General features: G+C 41.4%; 1 protein-coding gene across 1 annotated transcript in view; it reads left to right on the top strand.

Annotated features, from left to right (window-relative positions):
* The first annotated feature begins 2,836 nt into the window (after window positions 1–2,836).
* The window catches only part of COL6A6 (collagen type VI alpha 6 chain), a 118,631-nt gene continuing 101,982 nt past the window's right edge, over window positions 2,837–19,485 (top strand). Inside the window, exons 1-7 of the mRNA XM_007087379.2 lie at window positions 2,837–2,917; window positions 5,207–5,806; window positions 7,103–7,723; window positions 8,983–9,543; window positions 10,315–10,872; window positions 13,040–13,615; window positions 15,456–16,025. Coding sequence (XP_007087441.2) covers window positions 2,857–2,917; window positions 5,207–5,806; window positions 7,103–7,723; window positions 8,983–9,543; window positions 10,315–10,872; window positions 13,040–13,615; window positions 15,456–16,025 — 3,547 coding nt within the window. The 5' untranslated portion in view covers window positions 2,837–2,856. The remainder of the gene's footprint in view (window positions 2,918–5,206; window positions 5,807–7,102; window positions 7,724–8,982; window positions 9,544–10,314; window positions 10,873–13,039; window positions 13,616–15,455; window positions 16,026–19,485) is intronic.

Raw genomic sequence — 19,485 nt, 5'->3', positions numbered from 1 at the left:
CTCATGAGGGCTTGTGTGTTTTGTATTGTTTACCATTATTGGTTCGTGTTTATTTGTTCCTATTGTATGAGAAGGCTTCATACTGCAGCGTTTCAGTGAGTGTAAGTCTTACTTAGAATATTTTTCTTTCTACTTTTTGACTTCTGAGAAGTAGCATGGCTCAAGGAAGGGAAATAGTGGAGAGATTGTGAGTGGGGGTAGATAAACAAATGGCAATTTGTTGTGACCTTTGTGGAATAGACCCAGTGTTTTTTTTACAGTGCAGCAGCTGACAATAGTCTGTTTCTGAAGAAAAATACAGTCCATATGCTTAGAAATGATGTATCCTGCATGCTCATTTTAAAGGGAAAAAAAGGCATTTATCTTAATTTTGCTGAAATCTCTTACTAGTATCCCTTTTGGGCTGTTAATATTTTTTTTTTGGAAGACATGTCCTAGATTATGAATTGGCTTGCATGGGGCAGAGGTCTCCCTGAAACCCCTGGTTCTTAGTAGCCTCAAGAGAGGTGTTGCACAAGTTCTAAACATTCTGGGTTTGAAGCCAAGTGTTTGGTGACTGTGTTGCTTTTGCAGCTGTGGTTTAAATTAGAAACATTCTACCTTCTCAACAGAAAGTTTACAGGGATCCAGATTTTTTAAAAAGCTTTTTATAGCCTATAACTTCCAAAAGATGTATATTGGCCTCTGTGTTTTGTTTTTTTGATTCAGAATAAATGAATTACAACAAAATTTAGATTAAGGAGAACTATACCTTTTGACAATATTTCTATAACAAGCAGTCAATCTCACTATTAAGAAGAACGTACAATGAACTTACATTTTCTGTTTCTTTATTCTCCCTTTATGTCTTCAGGTATTTTTAAATTTTATTTTAAATATTCAGATATTCTAAAAAAAAATTATATAAATCCTGGCCATGTCTGGGAGTAGAACAGCATACAGATTTAGGCAGTTCATCCATGTTTCAATGTGGTAAAAATGATCCCAGCCCTTCCAAACATAAATTTAGAGGCTTAGCCCACCATCAGTCTTACTGCACACACGAAGCAGGGCCCGTATGCACTTCAAGAGAACCTTTCGCGTGTGGGCTTCCACACTGGATGGCCTTACAACACACCAGCTTTTTGAATCCATTTCAAGGATGTGAGAAAACTATTTCACAAGATGCTATTCCAAAGAATTCAACTTTTATCGTATCACTGGTATTGATCATCTGCATGGGGAAATTTCCAGATGCTTCATGCCGCTTTGGGATTATCATGGCTTTACCTAATCCTCACTGTTCCATCCAGGTTTTAACTTTCAGAAAGAAACTTGGAGACACTTTTTATGTTCACCGTGTTGAGTTTGGGATAACAGTTTGCAAGGACAGATTTTAGAGTCGGACAGATGTGGGCTGTATGCCCAATTGTGGCCCGTTTTATCAAGGTGACTTTGAGACCGTTATTTATGTCCCCTTCATGAAACTGTTTCCTTATCTGCAAAATCGGAATAATTTCACTTGCTACTAGGTTTGTTATCCATAGCAAACAGGAGAACAAATGTGGAGCAGTTAGCACAGGACATGGCACATACTAAAGGCACAACAAGTGGGAGGATTTGTTGTTGTTATACACGTTAGTACAAAATTTGTACGGATATTATGACTTGGTTTTCATCTGGGGCAATCTACTCTAGGGCTAACATTCCTCTAAAATGTAAGGGTTGAACTAAAAACAACCTCTTATGAGCCCCTTCCAGTTCACTGAATAATTCAGAATAGAATTGATAAATTGACTTACGGCCTGAAAAGTTTATATCATCTAGGCTTCTTATGAAGGAACAGAGCAAAGTCCCAGATTCCAGAATGTCAGAGGGATGATGGAGTAGGTGAGGAAATGGGGATGGAATTTCTTATGGCACAGGTCCCTTTTCTGAAGGGATGAAATACTAAGCACTGGGAGCCTGCCTGACAAGGAGTGAGATGGCTGTATATAATATTGCAAATTCATGTTTGGGTAAGAACTTAGCAAGAAACAAAGATGCTAGTTTCTTAATATGGATCAATTTTTCATTCAGTGGATGAATGAGTGAATAAATGAGCTAAACCTGCTTCATGAAAATATTTATTTTCAATGTCTTCAATATTTTATTTCATTCTATGAAATGAATAATTATAGGTGACTGAAGATTCTTTAGGTCAATAGAATTGGAAAACCCTTGCCTCATGCAGTTCTAGGTAGTTGGAAGCAAAATAGTACAAATTGAGTCATTTTGAGGAGCAAGATATCATATGGAAAATGGAGGGTCACAACTTTTATGACTTCTCTCAAATTTAAGGATAAGGGAAAATGGTTACCTTTGTAATTATGTAGGATAGGGGAAAAGATGGAATTTTTACCCCGTCTAAAAATACTTATTGCTCAAAGATGAAACACACCTACATGTTCATGATGGAGAAATGATAAATCAGGTCTTTAGACTGTGTCCCAGCCATGAACTCGGAATTGTCTTGGCAGAGAGGAGACCAAGGGTAACACGAGGGTACAGGGAGAATGACTAATAGAGACACAAAATATTGTTGGAACTAGAAGGCAGCTGGCTACCTCCATTTATAATCCAGAATTTCATGTTTCTGCAGGGTCTTGGACCAGGAAAAATTTTGTGTGAATTTTTGTGGGTCTTTTTCTCTAAGGCTCTTCACAGATCAGAAAGTCAGGGCACCTCAGAAATTCTGCCTTCTATTGCACCCAGTTTGCTATAAAATTTTGTGTGCTCTTATTTGTGTGTCTTGATTACAAAATATCCACAATTTTAGGTGTTTGTTTTTGCCTTTTCAGATTTCAAGTTAGAGACTTTTTAGGTCATAAGAGGAAAATGCTGCTGATCTTGTTCCTTATAATAATTTGTTCCCATGTCTCTATGAACAAAGATCCTGGTAAGTAAAAAAAAAAAAAAAAAAAAAAATAGAGTTCTTTTCCTTAATTTTTATTACAGAAAATAGATCAGTTTGACCTAGTTAAAGAGTTTTGCTTTGCTTTACTTTGCTTTTGATGGTGGTGAAGGTATGGATGGTAGCTCAATTTCTTTGTGATGTTATCCTGTGCTCCTTTAAAGATCATTTGTTCTGGACCTTATTCCTTGGTTATGATAGAAAGATATGAGAGCTATTATTTTGTCCTCAACTTCAACCCCTTTTAGGCCTTTGGGGAGGTTGCATTAAAATTCTATCATTTAATATTAGATTCAGGCCTGGAACATTTGGAATGTTTCTTCCTAGTTCATTTGTGCCAAAACATTGTCTTAGTTAAGTATCCAGATTTGCTCCAATTTAAACTGTTAGCTTATTGTAAAGAGAGTGCTTTTGCCCTGAAGAGAAAGCTCCATAGCTGTTTGCTGTCTGTCAGTTACCTTTGTCCAGTGGACATGAAGTCAAAATACTGGCCTGCCCCTCATTCCTTGACCACCTCAAAATAGTGACTACTTGTACCGGTCACTTCATGTCCAGGGCCACCTATATTGGCTTTCATAGCTTTCTCAAGGACTGTGACCTTGGAAGCAAGTTTTCAGAAGAGATAAACTAGACTTTGTTCTGCAAACATTTTTCTTTGATGTCTCACGGGGCTTGATATTAAGTTGTTTTAAAGAGAAGCAGTGCTTTTTCCCCAAGTGTTCCACTGTTCAGACATAACGCTGAGCTGTATCAGAACCTGAATCTGTCTCACATGCCAAATGTCCACATTTCCTTTTTCCATGCAAGATGTGGGGGCTTATTCATGAATAGAAAGGTCACTTTTGGTCACAAGTCAAGCCATCCTGTGCAGGGCTCCCCTGACAGTCCTCGTAGGGATTCTGGCCTTCTCTTAGAAGACAATATTGATTCACCTTCATTAAGACACTGCTGACTGTATGATTATCAAAAGAATCTCAAACCAGTTGAAATTAGGTTATTTAGAAGACAAGGTGTGATGTTATCCATCATGCCTCAACCAGACTGCTATCAAGAAAATGAAATCACACACAGGGTTGCCAACGCTGGATTCCTAGCAGGTGTAGACAGAAAGAGATGGAGGTTATTTTCATTTGATTAGAATTTATCTTGTAACCACTTCTGTTCATCAGAATCTCAAAGTGAGGAAGGACTTTACATATTTTCTAGTAGATTCCACTCATTTGAAAGGTGAGGAACCTGAAGCCCAAGTATGTAGAATGGTTTGACAGGGCAGGTGGAGTTAGCTGATTAAAAAAAAAAAAAAAAAAAAAGTCAGGACTTCCATTATTCAAGTACACTATATTTGCTTAAATATATACCATCAGACAGACAGACCTCTCCCTACCACAGAAAAGACATAGATGTTCTACTAGAGTGGGGAGGACTCTGCATTCAAATGAGCAGGTCACCAATAAACAATATTTTGTGCTTGAATCCAGTGATTCCCTATCACATTAAAATATAATTCTACATACTTAGCATTGAACCTGGCACTGAATGAATCCTTCAAAGTTCAGCAAACTTATTGTATTCCTATATACAAATTATGTTTTTAATAGAAACCAAAACTGTAATCCCTTTCCTAGCTTAGGGCATACTGGTTTCCATCACATTTTACTTATGTGAGCATTATAATGATCATTCACATGGTTTGCCAAAAAATATTATAAAGAACTTTAAATTTAGCACATTTTAATGATTTTTAGGTATTCTTTAAACTTCATTTAACATTTGGGAATACAAACTAATATGTTTGTAAGTCAATCAGATCAATGTTATATTGCTTAAAGAGGAATCACAATGAAAGAGCATCATTCGGATTTCTCCACCCAAATTCAAAGCAATGTGATTCTCAATTAAATTTTTTATTCTCTTTATATAAACTGAGATCAAATTCTGAAAGCAAAAAAAAAAGGTGGGGGATTGGGAAGTATCCACTAAAGATATAAAAACCCAGGATTTTCTACTTCTCTAAATTTACCTATTTTTTTTAATTTCACACAAAAGTGATACTTAATTTGCGAGGAGTTCAAATGCAAAGGTGTATGAAAAAGCCCACGAAATAAAGATTTCTTTTCTTGGGCAAATATGTAATGTCACACTGTTGTTTTCAGTACATTGGGAAGGTGTTAAAAATACAAATAAAGGAAAGTAGGTTTTATCCAAATGGTTGGCATTAAACAGGTAGTCCATTTCTAAAGTTTGTGCTTTGTTTGTATGTCTCTGGGTTTTTAGGCCCTGAGTATGCAGATGTCGTGTTTCTGGTGGACAGCTCTGATCACCTGGGAACTAAGTCCTTCCCTCTTGTGAGAACGTTCATCACCAAGATGATCAGCAGTCTCCCCATTGAGGCCCACAAGTACCGCGTGGCCCTGGCTCAGTACAGCGACCGGCTCCACAGTGAGTTCCAGCTGAGCACCTTCAAGAGCAGGAACCCCATGCTGAACCACCTCAAGAAGAACTTCGCCTTCATCGGCGGCTCCCCGCGGATAGGAAACGCTCTCCGGGAGGCCCACAGGACCTTCTTCTCCGAAGCGGCCGGCGGGAGGGACAAGAAGCAGTTTCCCCCGATTCTGGTGGTCCTGGCTTCGGCGGCGTCGGAGGACGACGACGTGGAAGAGGCCTCCAAGGCCCTGCGGGAAGACGGGGTGAGAATCATCTCCGTGGGGCTGCAGGAAGCTTCTGAGGAGGAGCTGAAGGCCATGGCCACGGCTCAGTTTCACTTCAACCTTCGGTCGGTCAGGGACCTGAGCGCGTTTTCCCAAAACATGACGCAGATCATCAAGGAAGCGACCCAGTACAGGGGCGGAGCGGCAGATGACATTCTTGTGGAAGGTGGGTTCAGGGCACATGTATAGAATGATGATTAATTTGCTTTTGAAAAATCAGCACGGGGAGAGGATTGAAACTGTGAGCATCCCTTTCCTCAAAAGTTGGGCTGCATTTTCAGATGTTAAATATTCACGTGTTCAAGAGGACCCAAGGATTGTGACCATTATAAATCCAGTGAACCTCACAAAGCTTGGTTTTTACATGTTTCACTTATGTTGCATGTCATCGACACATCTTAAAATCCAGGGACACCTCCCTACCACCCAGCCTATCTCTGAGCTATCAGTCTCCTTAGGCTTTAGTTGCTATGTAGTTTTATTTACTGGTTCCTTTAAAGGGCGGATTTGTTCCTAAAGAAATCCTTGCCTCCTCAAACCACATAATGTAATCACAGAATGATAGCACTAGAAACAGCTTCAGGAAGGCCAAACCCTTGCTTCTGCAGAAACTCCCAGGCGTTCTTTGAGGTGACACGGCCTGGTCCCAGGCCAGGCTGAACTTTGAAATCAGGTAGATCGGGCCCTTGGGTTCCCAGGCTCAGGTAGCTTCAGCCCACATGGTCTCCCTTCCTGCTGCTCTAGTCCTGATGAGCTTCCTGTGTTCTGCTCTTCCTCTAACCTGCTGCCCTGTGTCCCAGTCTGTCCTCTTGTACTGTTAACAAGAGTGGCCAGGAGTTTACGAACATCATCCAAGTGAAGGGCAGGGGAGAACCAGGAAAAAACAATTTGCTCCAAGTGTACAAGTCTTACTAAGTAACATAGGAAATTCATATTACTGCTGCTTAAATCTGCTTGAACGAGACAATATAATTGTCTATTGATAATAGAGAATGATTTTCTTGTGGTAATCTATGAAAATGCGAATCCTATTACTAACATCTTTCCCAAATAAAATAGTAGAAAGTGCAATCGCTATTCCATTACCACATCTTAGGAATATTTGGACTCTACCTATTGATTTTAATAATATTTTAATATGATCGCAGTAGCAGCTATTCACCAAGTGGCTTTTATGCACCAGCTCCCATAACGAAGCACTGTATCACATTTAATCCCCATAGCAATTTCATGAGATAAATGTTATTTTCACAGATAAGGAAATCAAAGCTGGGAGTTGAGCTAAGATCCAGTATTTGAATCTAGGACCTTCTGATCTCAGCTTCATAATCATTTTGTATACAGCCTTCTTTCTTTAAGTGTATAACCAAGCTCTGGTAGATGTTCTCCACGCCTTCTAATACTGAGCAAAGATGCCCTACCTCTAGCTAAACTTGTGCTTCTTCATTCCTTGTCCATACAGTATGCCAAGGCCCATCTGTGGCTGATGTGGTGTTCCTGTTGGATGTGTCCATCAATGGCAGCCAGGACAACTTTGACTATCTTAAGGAATTCCTGGAAGAAAGCATATCTGCTCTTGACATAAAGGAGAACTGCATGAGGGTTGGCCTTGTGGCCTACAGCAATGAGACGAAGGTGATAAATTCCCTCAGCAGGGGTGTAAATAAGTCGGAGGTTCTCCAGAATATACAGACCCTCTCTCCCCAGGCTGGGAAGGCCTACACAGGAGCTGCCATCAGAAAGATCAGGAAGGAAGTGTTCAGTGCACGCAATGGCAGTCGGAAGAATCAGGGGGTGCCCCAGATTGCCGTGCTGGTGACCCACAGACCATCAGAGGATAACGTGACCAAGGCGGCCGTTAACCTCCGGCGCGAAGGCGTGACCATCTTCACCATGGGCATAGAGGGGGCTAGCGACAGCCAGCTGGAGAAGATTGCCTCTCACCCCGCTGAGCAGCATGTGTCCAAACTGAAAACCTTCTCTGACCTGGCCGCTCACAACCAGACATTTCTGAAGAAGCTGCGGAACCAGATAATGCACACGGTCTCTGTCTTCTCAGAACGGACTGAAACGCTCAAATCTGGTAAAGTCCTTAGCTGAGAGAAGGATTAATCGGATCCTTCTCTTTTTCTCCTCTCAGGTTATTCTACATAGAGAAGGGACTGGCAGGGCATGCTGTGGGTAGGGAGGATAAGTTCCTGATTTCTTACCTTTGTTTGATGGTTCGAAGTATAAATTGGGGGGAGAATGAAAGCCATTGTAGTGCTGGAATGGGGAGGAGGGATTTCCTGTCCAGGATTCTTCATGACTTAAAAACAGCCTAGAACACCATCCTTTGCTGTTTCTCTGCCTTTACTTTTCTCTTTTTCCCCTTTGCCTTTCTTTCCTTTATTTCTTTATTCTTAATGTTAATTCATTTATTTTGAGAGGAGGGGAGGGATGGAGAGAGAATCCCAGGCAGGCTCAGCGCTGTCAGCACAGAGCCAAATGTGGGGCTTGAACTCACGAACTATGAGATCATGACCCGAGCCGAAATCAAGAGTCAGACACTTAACCGACTAAGCCACCCGGGCACTACTATTTCTTTTTTCTTTCTGTATTTTTCTCTCCTTTTCTTCCATCATCCTCAAATTCCAACTTAGAGAAGAAACAGAAAGCATGACTTGGTTGGAGGACAGAGTGATTTGTTGTGAAGTATTGTTGTAGTATCTGTGAGTTTAGAGAGAAAGACAGCAGTGTATTTTAAATATTTTGCATGTACACGTGCATACTATATAAACTATGTATAGATATACATGCGCATATATATGTATACATTCTTCCACAAACATTGCTGGCATGTTTACTGTAAAAGCGTAGTTGTCCTACACAAATAAGACCACTGACGATACCCCTAGTTTTGTTAATTGGCTAGGAGTAGATGAGAGTAAATAGTTTGTTCAGGTTTTCAAGAAAGAGAGCTCCTCTGTCCACAATGTCCAGTTAAATACCTTCTCCATTTCCCAACATACCACTTGCCTCTTTGCTAAGCAGTTATTCACTATTGAGGGAAGTGACTTGTAAAAATCATCTTCGTGTCTTCTTATCTTTTATTATATCCAGATTTGCTTTGATTCATGGCAGAGAACTATCCAAATTGTCTTAAACTGTCAGAAGCAATTCATTTGGGCCCAGTGATGTTAAATTCTTCCTACGTTAAGCTAGTAGAGTGTCTTTTATGCCTAGAAGCTGTTTTCCATTTTTCTGTCTCAAGACGCTTGTATTGTTCTACTCCCCATCTATTTTCATTCCTTCTTCACACTTGCCTCAGTGCCACAGCCAACCTCTCTGGTTCCATTTTAGGTTGTGTGGACACTGAAGAAGCAGACATTTATCTGCTCATTGATGGCTCTGGAAGCACCCAGGCCACTGACTTCCATGAAATGAAGACCTTCCTGTCAGAGGTCGTAGGGATGTTCAACATCGCTCCCCAAAAAGTGCGGGTTGGGGCGGTTCAGTATGCTGACAACTGGGACTTGGAATTTGAGATCAATAAATACACTAACAAGCATGACTTGGGAAAGGCCATTGAGAACATCCGGCAGATGGGTGGGAATACAAACACGGGTGCAGCCCTGAATTTCACGCTAGGGCTTTTGCAAAAAGCAAAGAAGCAGCGAGGAAACAGAGTGCCGTGTCATCTTGTTGTCCTGACGAATGGCATGTCCAAGGATAGCATCTTGGAGCCTGCAAACAGACTGAGAGAAGAGCTCATTCGTGTTTATGCCATTGGGGTCAAGGAGGCCAACCAAACACAGCTGCGAGAAATTGCAGGCCAGGAAAAGAGGGTATACTACGTGCATGACTTCGACGCTTTGAAAGACATAAGAAACCAAGTTGTTCAGGAAATCTGTGCTGAAGAAGGTAGGAGACATGGTGACTTTACCTTTTGACTTCAGCTCATAAATTACTATCCTGCAATATTCGACATCACAGGTTTAGAGAAACAACATAAATTTCCAAGTCAATGTTTGTTGACTTGAGTAGCTATGTTTGTTCTCCAGAGCAGAACTAGGAGCCCATTATGGTGTTCTAATTAATATCGGGAGTGTAAGAAAGGTATTTGGAGGAGTTCTCCCTAATAAATATTCATTAGCCTCTTCCCACAGATCCCTGCTAGGTTAGACCTATAATTAGACACTGCAAATGATACCTGATTTTAAGTACCTCAGATGTATTTAAATTGCTTTTTAATAAAACTTCTATGAAACCTTTTAGAACTATGTCAGTAGTCTTCAACCGAGGGTGACTTTTGCCTCCTTGGGGGATACCTGCAATGTCTAGAGTAACTTTTGTTTGTCGTAACTGGAGGAGTGCTCCTGGCATCTAACAGGTAGAGGTCGGGGTACTGCTAAATGTCCTACGGTGTCCTATGATGCATGGACTGCCCTCCATGATACAAATTATCATAGTGCTAAGGTTAAGATACTGTGAATTACAAATTAAAGATATAAATAACAAATAGAATAGCCTCACTTTTATGGCCTTCAGTGCTTTATTTACCTGTTAGCCATCCTCACCAAACTCACACTTAACTTCAGTATAGAATTATTTGTGTTTTGGATTATTTGTGTTTGCCCTTAATCCTTTCACCTGAAGCCCACTTGAATAAACACCTTGTTTTCTTCCATGCAGCCTGCAAAGAGATGAAAGCAGACATCATGTTTCTGGTGGACAGTTCTGGCAGTATAGGACTTGAAAACTTCAGCAAAATGAAAACATTTATGAAAAACCTGGTGAGCAAATCTCAGATTGGGGCAGATCGGGTGCAGATCGGCGTAGTGCAGTTCAGCGACATCAATAAGGAGGAATTTCCGCTCGATAGATACATGTCCCAACATGAAATTTCAGATGCAATAGACCGGATGGCTCACATTGGAGAGACCACCTTGACGGGTGGTGCCCTGACCTTTATGTCTCAGTACTTCAGCCCTGCCAAGGGGGCCCGGCCCAATGTCAGGAGGTTTCTCATCCTCATCACTGATGGTGAAGCTCAGGACATAGTCAAGGAGCCAGCAGTAGCTCTTCGACAAGAAGGCATAATAATCTACTCGGTGGGGGTGTTTGGCTCCAATGTCACGCAGCTTGAGGAGATCAGCGGGAGGCCAGAGATGGTGTTTTATGTTGAGAATTTTGATATTCTGCAGCACATTGAAGATGATCTTGTTTTTGGAATATGCAGCCCCCGTGAAGGTAGGTGTGAGCACATGCACTAGTGGCATTTTCCAAAATACGTCTGTGTTAGCCATTGTTGCTTGAATTAAATAAACTACTATTTGAGCCTTGTAAACTTTGCTTAATTGGAATGTTCATCCCCGTGACTTTTCACCTACGTATAAAATGCACCTTTCCTCATCAGAACTGTCGAATGAATACAGAATAATTTTGGTCCACCTGGATTGTTCCCCATTTGTAGACAAAGAGCACTAGGACAGTGTCTTAGGCCTGGTTCCCCGGAAACAGAAGCTAAGTCAGAGGCTCTTGGGGAAGTGATTTTATTGAAGGCCTTTTCAGAAAGGGGGTAAGGGAAGTAGGACAGGGCAGGGGTGGGAGCTGAGTGAGGAGGCAGTCTCAGCTATAGTACGGCTTCAGCCTGACCCCATGGGGAACCCTGGAGCCTGAGTTATACCAGAGTCTGTTCCACCTGGAGGCAAGCAGCCAGCCTCATATAACCGGTGTCCTTGGGCTATGTTTGAGGCAAGCAGTACTGGAGCATAACCTCCTGGGCGAGGTGACTGCCCTTTGACCTAACACCCAATGTATGTTTATTTGTTTTACAATTTTTAAAAGCCAGTACTTCTGTAAAGTGAGATAACATTTGTAAAAACACTTTGATATTAAATCCTATCAAGGAGGAGTATCCTATGGGAACGTGAGCAACGGATGCCTTGAAGGAGGTAAATAGTAGAGTCCCCATCCTCTGCCCGTGAAACTGCAGAGTAATGCAGGTGATGAAACAAGTCGAGCAAATAGAAGGGACCGATTGACATTGTGATCCCTGGGCCTTGATGCCTGAGGCGTTCTGAAAAATCTCGACGAAGAAGATGGGTCTTAACAGAGTTTTGAGGAAAGAGAGGAATGTTGTTGGTCAAATAACAGATCTGTCCAACTCCCACTGGAAGGTTTGGTGATTGTGGTATGTGCTTTGTAGAAAATAAACCTGGATTGTATTTCTCGATAATTCCATCCAGAACAAATCTGAATCTTCAAAGGGTACCAACACTGAGCAATCTATACTCTAGTCCCTTGGGTAATGCAGGCGGGCTCCCCAGGGCAGCCAAAGGCCAGAGAGACGTAGTTTCTTCTTTTGTGGAACCAGCCTTTCCTGAGAGCTTGGTTTATGACTATGTACACGTGGCCTCTAGTCAGTGAGATAAGCACATTGATTGGCTCTGAGACTTTCAACAGAGTTTCAATAGCAAGCAAGTGGCTTGCAGAGGAAGAAAATGTGGTGAGCTTCTAGGGAGGGGGCCTATTTTGACCCCAGTCTGTTTCTCCAGAGTGGGTGAGTTAACATCTGGAACATACCTTTCTAATGCCTGTGGAGAGATTGTGCTGCAGAAAGACTTAATCATCAGCCATCTTAGGATTCGACTTCTCCAGCATGAATGAGTTGTAGTTTGGAACTCATGTGCCTTTAAATAGAATGTGTTGCACACACAAGGATTAGGTAATTAACTGGGTCTTACCAGCTTCACTGTTCCATGCCATTGACCCACAGTTTGAAAAGTTAATAGGAGCATCATGCCAGGACCACTTAGTTAGGCCAAGTGTGAGATGGGCTTATTTCTATGATGAGGCCCAATAATGACAATAGATAATGTTTCAAGGAAGTTAAAAAGAAAGAAAATGTAACCCTGAAGAATCAGCTGTCATATAACTGAAAAAATATACAGTGTTTCCAAATTCATTTTCATGTGGTCATTTCCCCAAGGTTTATTTTAAGAAAAAAATCGCATCCCTGTGGCTTAAAAAAAAAAAAAAAAAAAAAAAGACAAATTTGTGTAAATGAAAGCACATGTTGAAGAAACTATTTATACAGGAAAATGTCTACAGAATTTATGTTTCCTTTTTAGTTTAAAGCATTTGAAGTGTTTATTCCTCTGATCCTGTGACTGTTGGCCCCCTCTGTGGGCCCTACAGTAGGCTTCATATCTACCTTGTCCTAAAAGCTTGCCTAAGTATTTCTACATACTAGCAGCACAAATGTACGTGTATTGTGTCTGTTACCCAAGGAATGGACATCCTAATGTACAACTTGATCCCATGGAGAGGAGACCCTGGCAATTAAAACACAGGTGTGGGGAGAGGAGTGTCCAAAGTTAATTTCATGTGGTTTTCCTTTCTCTTTCTCTTCTAGAATGCAAGCGAATTGAAGTTCTGGATGTTGTGTTTGTAATTGATAGCTCTGGAAGCATTGACTATGACGAATATAATATCATGAAAGACTTTATGATTGACCTGGTGAAAAAAGCTGACGTTGGCAAAAATCAGGTCCGGTTTGGGGCTCTGAAGTATGCTGATGACCCAGAGGTACTGTTTTATCTGGATAACCTCAGCACAAAATGGGAGGTGATTTCGGTGCTCCAGAATGACCAGCCCATGGGGGGCAATACTTACACCGCTGAGGCACTAGGCTTTTCAGACCACATGTTCACTGAAGCCCGGGGCAGCCGCCTGCACAAAGGGGTCCCCCAAGTCCTCATTGTGATCACCGATGGGGAATCCCACGATGCAGATAAGCTCAATGCCACAGCCAAGGCCTTGAGGGACAAAGGCATTCTTGTTCTGGCTGTGGGGATCGCTGGTGCCAATCCTGTAGAACTGCTAGCTATGGCAGGATCAAGTGACAAGTACTTCTTCGTGGAGACTTTTGGAGGCCTGAAGGGGATATTTTCAGATGTGTCAGCCAGTGTATGTAACACTTCGAAAGTAGGTAAGATTTGTCAATTACATTTTTTCTTAATTATCAGCTGAGATCTAAGTGAGGGAGAAAACAAAGCAATAGCCTTCAGGAGCAAGTTCTCTAGAGAGGAGAGAAGGAGCACCAATTGTCCTAGAACTCCCCATGTTAGAGACTCTCAGGGCTGGAAGGATCTCAAAGGCATTTCATTTGGCCTCCTCCCCGTGGAGGAAATCTTCTACAGCATTCCTACTCCCTGCTTAAACCCGTCTAATGATGGAGAATTCACCATCTTTGAACAGGCTTTGTTGATCAGAACACAAAGTTGGTGACACATCCTTCCTACCCACTCCTACCTCCACGTCTTCTTCCTCCTTTTCACGTAAGAAATCAATTCCGTCCCTTCCTCAGAGCCAGCAGGTCTTGCCTGAAATCTTCTCTCTGGCAGTCTGGAAGTCTCCAGTCCCTTCACCTTATTTCTGTTATGGCAAAAGCTCGTTTAGAACATGGAGCCTGATATTAAATTCCGGACCCCAGTGTTTCCAGAGCAGAGAACGGGGATTTTGTTTGCCATGTGTTTCTAGTTCTGTGGCTAGAGATTACACTGCCACATTTATGTATGTATAAACTCATTCATTCAGTTGCCATTCTACCCCTTTGTTTTAAAGGGACACTGTGGTCTATTAAAATTCCTTAGTATTTTTATTAAGGTGTGTTTTACAAAAAATACTGTCATTAGATGAATTGCTACTGATCCAGGATTCCAACATCTTGGGTGCAGTTCCTTTTCTGGTTTTCCTGTGCCTTGCCTCCTTAGAAGGCAGCTACTACCTTTTTCTTTCATGAAACTAACAAAATCTGTCTCAGTCTTACTGAAAACTGGTACAACTCTTAGCTTCTGTTGGCCAATGACTAAAATTTGATCTGTCCTTTTAAGGCCACTGCAGAAGTTGACATTGAAATTTTGTATTGACAGTTCTCCCTTAGGTGTTAAAAATATATATATATATAAGTTTAATTTCCTTTATATGAAACCAAAACAAAGGAATTAATGAGTTAACCAATTCCTAAAGTTAACTGATTCTGATTGCCTTATTTCTCTTTATCCCTTTCTTGCTTATCTTGACTGCTGGAATCTCAGACACCTTTCATCTTAGGCTAACATGAGAATTAATTAAGTCAGTGGTGAGTTCTCTGGGGGAATTCAAGGAAATGATAATGTTTACCAGAAGGCTAAGGAATACACATGAGCCTGTGCCAAGCATAACTCATTCGTTGGCAGTGGTCTTTCATATTCTTTTTGTTTTGTATTTGTTGTATTAACACAAAGGAAGCATCTCTAAACTGTGTTGCATTGTTTAAAAATGTTTTTCCTCAAGTAGATGCTCTTGCCTATATGGACCAGAAAAGGGGCTGAAAAAGAAGAATACAGACAAGATATAGACTGGAAGGCATGATTTTAAAACCTCAGTTTGCCCTAGTAATAACCAGAAAAGTATTGTTTGAGTCTCTAAATGGATGTGTACTATTTTGTTTTTTCTTGCTGTGCTACCACTATCACTGGGTTTTCTGGAAGTGTTAAGGCTAGATTGCAAGTAAAAATGAATTTTCTGTGCCCCCCCCCTCCATTCTCTGGCATCTCTGAAAAGAAAATGGCATTAAGACCAAATGGAATACCCAAGAAAGGCATAAAAGGATGAACTGAGTGTTTTTATTTCCTCTCAATTAATGTGACCACCAATTGGCATATGATAAGAAACCATCTTCGGAAATATCATTTCTATATAGCAATGAACACGTAACCTTGCCAGGTTCAAGAAAAAAATAACAGCCTGATTTTTGTTGTTGTTACTTCCTTTCCTCTTCTTTGTAGATTGTGAAATTGAAAAAGTAGATCTTGTTTTCCTCATGGATGGCTCAAATAGCATTCACCCAGATGACTTCAGGAAGATGAAGGAATTCTTGGCATCTGTTGTTCAAGACTTTGATGTCAGTGTCAACAGAGTACGCATAGGAGCTGCCCAGTTTAGCCATACCTATCGGCCGGAATTTCCACTAGGAACTTTCATAGGCAAAACCGAGATATCGCTTAAGATTGAAAACATCCAACAAATCTTTGGATACACACACATCGGTGCCGCACTCCGGCAGGTGGGGCATTACTTCCGGCCAGACATGGGCAGCCGGATAAATGCAGGTACCCCACAAGTGTTGCTGGTCCTCACAGATGGCCAGTCCCAAGATGAGGTGGCTCAGGCCGCTGAAGACCTGCGACACAAAGGTATTGACATTTACTCTGTGGGCATTGGGGATGTGGATGACCAACAGCTCATTCAGATCACTGGGACTGCAGATAAAAAACTGACAGTTCATAACTTTGACGAACTGACAAAGGTCAAGAAAAGGATAGTTCGCAACATCTGTACCTCGGGGGGTGAGAGAAGTAAGTATTTACTGTGTGCTTCATATTTCTTCCTTCCCTGTCTTTGCTGACATTTTCCTCAAGCTCTGTTTACATCCCCTGGGGCTGGTAGGAGAATTCAGATTTGTGCCTCTGGATTTCAGATTGAACTTTTCACAGTCATCGTGAATTTTTTTTTTTTGTGACTCGTGGACTGCAAAACAGGACATATGAGAGCCTTTGTCTTTTTTTTTTTTTTTTTCTCTCCCATATCCTGCGAGTGCATGCCTTTGTGAATGAGAATGCAGTCGCTTCAGAAGGTGTGAGGGAAAGGCCATTGTTTACAGTCTCATTGGTTTCAGAGGTTGGAGACGGTCTCAAAGAAGTAAACTATTCTACAGGTTTTCGTGGCCTGGCAATAGGGCCTTCAGGCTGCCAGGTGCTGTGGTACAGGTATATAGAGAATGAACAGCCTTGAAGATTTATATCTTTATTATGAAACGTTTTACTGCAGAAGTTAGCAAATATCTTCTTAAAAATTAGTCCGTTTTGACATTTTTCCCAACAGATGGAAAAAAAGGTCTTGAAAGAGGGATGATTTTTTTCTATCTTTATAGAAGTGCCCAATGGGTTGGCTGTGATTCTGTGTGACTACCTATGGTAAACATAAACTCTAGATTTTCACCAAGAAGAGGAAAGCTATATGGTTGCTAAGAGACAGCTCTGGAGACAGTCACCCTGGCTACAAATCCCTGCTCAAATGGCCATTTTTTTTCTTGGACAGGTTGCTTAACTTTTCTAAGTTCAATTTTCTCATCTGTAGAATGTGAACGATAGCAGCACCTAGTTCAAAAGATCATTGTCAAGATTAAATGAGAAAATGCACATTTAAACTTTATAATTATGTCCCAGGTGTCATGCTTATTCAGAGTAAAGTCACTTCATTTTTGTCTACCACTGATCCATTAAATTTATTCATGGGGGCCAGCTCTTTCCTTGCCCCTAGTCACTTTCAGGAAATACGTGAACCTTTTCTCAGTGATTAATATGTCCATCAAAAGGTAACCACTAAAACTAAAAACTTGATTTAAGGTTACTCCACTTTCCCAGCCTCCCATAGGCTGCTCTCCCACCACAACAGAGGAGGCCACGCATGGCAATTTACCTACTGTCCCCCACCTATTACTTCTACCCACCTCTTCCAGACCCTGTTCTCTTGTTGCTAGCCATGGTTTCTGGCCTCTCCAGAATGGGTTAGGGAAGGAAGAAGAGCTAAAGAAATACAGAAAAGTTCTTGCTTGATGATGCTTGCCAAGAATTGGTTTTCTGTGACCATGTAAATCTGGGTCCTTCAAAGGACCATTCATGGGTCCTTCAAAGACTTCCCTTCTTGACCTCCACTCTCTCTCCCCGCACCAAAGCACATTTGTCAGGGGATCTCTCAACCATAGTTCCCTTGAAAAAGGTAAGCATGTCTCAATTCCAGAGTTGCCTTATGCCTTCCTCAGCCTCTGGGCATCTAGTGATCCCTCCAGCTTTATTCTGTCCTCTCTTTGGCCTTCCAGTTAGCCTTCTTGGACAGGACATCAGAGGGGTCCACAACAACTCCTCACATATGGCCATGTCCGCTCCATGGGAAACAATAACATATCCATTGCCCCAGTAAACACTGGAAGTTAAGGTCCCTCAGTGTGGTCACCCCTCCTTTGCAGAGAGATCAGTGTGCCATCCTGTGACTCATTCTTTAGAATTTCTAGGTTTGTCTCATCTCTGAGCTCTCTCTTAAAGCTCCTCTTACCTGGCTTAAAGAGGAAGTTACTTCCTTTCCTTCTATGTGTGTGTACGTGTACATGTAGTGAGAGACTTCACAGCGTATCAACAGTTCTCTCCCCCAAAATGTTCTCCTAAGCTCTAAGCTCAAACCTTTTATAAGACCCAGTGTGTAGGCTAAAGGTTAAGAGTCGCATAATTGATTAGGGGCTACTGTCTTCATAAATTCTGCTGCATGATATCCCCGTACTTTGGAATGTCTGGTGACCTCAGCCAGACCTTCCACATTAATTTCCTGTTTGACATGAAATACCCATTTGCAATTATTAGGCAGAAAATTATCTTGGAACCATCTAGTCTCTACTTGAGAAAGTGAAAGAAAACCACGTTGAAAGTCAAAACCAGGAGTATACACTCCCAAGTAGTCACTAAATTATCTTTAAAGGAAATAGTCATGAATGTAAAAATAAATAAAAGTACTCTATATGAAGATAAACTTAAAGTCATTACTGCAGCAAGCAAGAATGTGAAGCCTTTGTAGCCAAGCTGCAGGCCAAGGACTGGTGAGCCTGGGATGAACACTGATAAAACCCCAAAAGCATGTGAAAATATACTAGAGGATACCAGCTCTTCTTAAACTATAAACCCCGAGTCGAGGAGATCAGATAATAGTTTGGTATGACTCAAAGCAAATCAGGCTTAGAGCCTAAACACCTAGCTTTGCTTCTTATTTAAAATACGCATAATTGAGCTCATACCATTTTCTAGCTTTTAATATACACTCTTTTCTAATAATAAACATAGCGATTTTCTTTAAAAAAAAAAAATACACATAACTTTGGAGAAGTCCCGATCTTTTTTTCTCTCATTTGTGAAGTTAAATCCTCTTTCTCTGATTGTACATATGATTCAGTGTGTGTGAAAGGACAGGCAGCTGCATAGAGATGTGAGAGAAGTGACTAAGAATCAGCGTTGCTTTTTTTTGTTTGTTTGTTTTTAATGTTTGTTTATTCTTGAGAGAGAGAGAGAGAGAGAGAGAGAGAGAGAGAGAGAGAGAGAGAGACAGAGAGACAGAGAACAAGCAGGGGAGGGGCAGAGAGAGAGGGAGGCACAGAATCCAAAGCAGGCTCCAGGCTCTGAGCCAACACAAAGCCCGATACGGGGCTCAAACCCACAAATCGCGAGATCATGGCATGAGCCGAAATCAGCCGCTTAACCGACTGAGCCACCCAGGCACCCCAGGAATCAGTGTTTCTTGAGCATCCGTGAAGGATTGAGCATGGCGCTCTAAGCATTTTAAATGCATTATCTGATTAAATTCTCTCAAAACTGAGTGGTTTGTATTTTTCTTCCCATTTATAATGAGGAAACTAGGGTTTAAAGGAATATTGGTAACCTGGCCCAGATCATACAGGAAGTAACAGACAACAGATATTGAAACCTAGTTCTGTCTGACTCCAACCCTTTTTCTGTTGTCGGTAAATTAAGCTGTCTTCTTGCTATAGTTGTCTAGGTTATCTGATGCTGACATTATACAGGACTGGTGTCTAAGTGTTGTGCTTCGCCAATTAATAGCTGAACTTAAGACAAGGTGTGTGTCCTGAAAGTGTTCCCACAAGCTGCTGCCCCCTAAGGAGACCACTTGCTGTGAAAATATCACTTCTACTTCTAGTAGAAGAACTTGTAACCTGCATAACCTATCAACACTAACCACCCAGGAAGTGGTAAAACA

The sequence above is a fragment of the Panthera tigris genome, chromosome C2, assembly GCF_018350195.1.
Source record: "Panthera tigris isolate Pti1 chromosome C2, P.tigris_Pti1_mat1.1, whole genome shotgun sequence".
NCBI classification, from domain to species: Eukaryota; Metazoa; Chordata; class Mammalia; order Carnivora; family Felidae; genus Panthera; species Panthera tigris.
The sequence above is the reverse complement of the archived record's forward strand: the minus strand, read 5'-3'. Positions and strand labels throughout refer to the sequence as shown.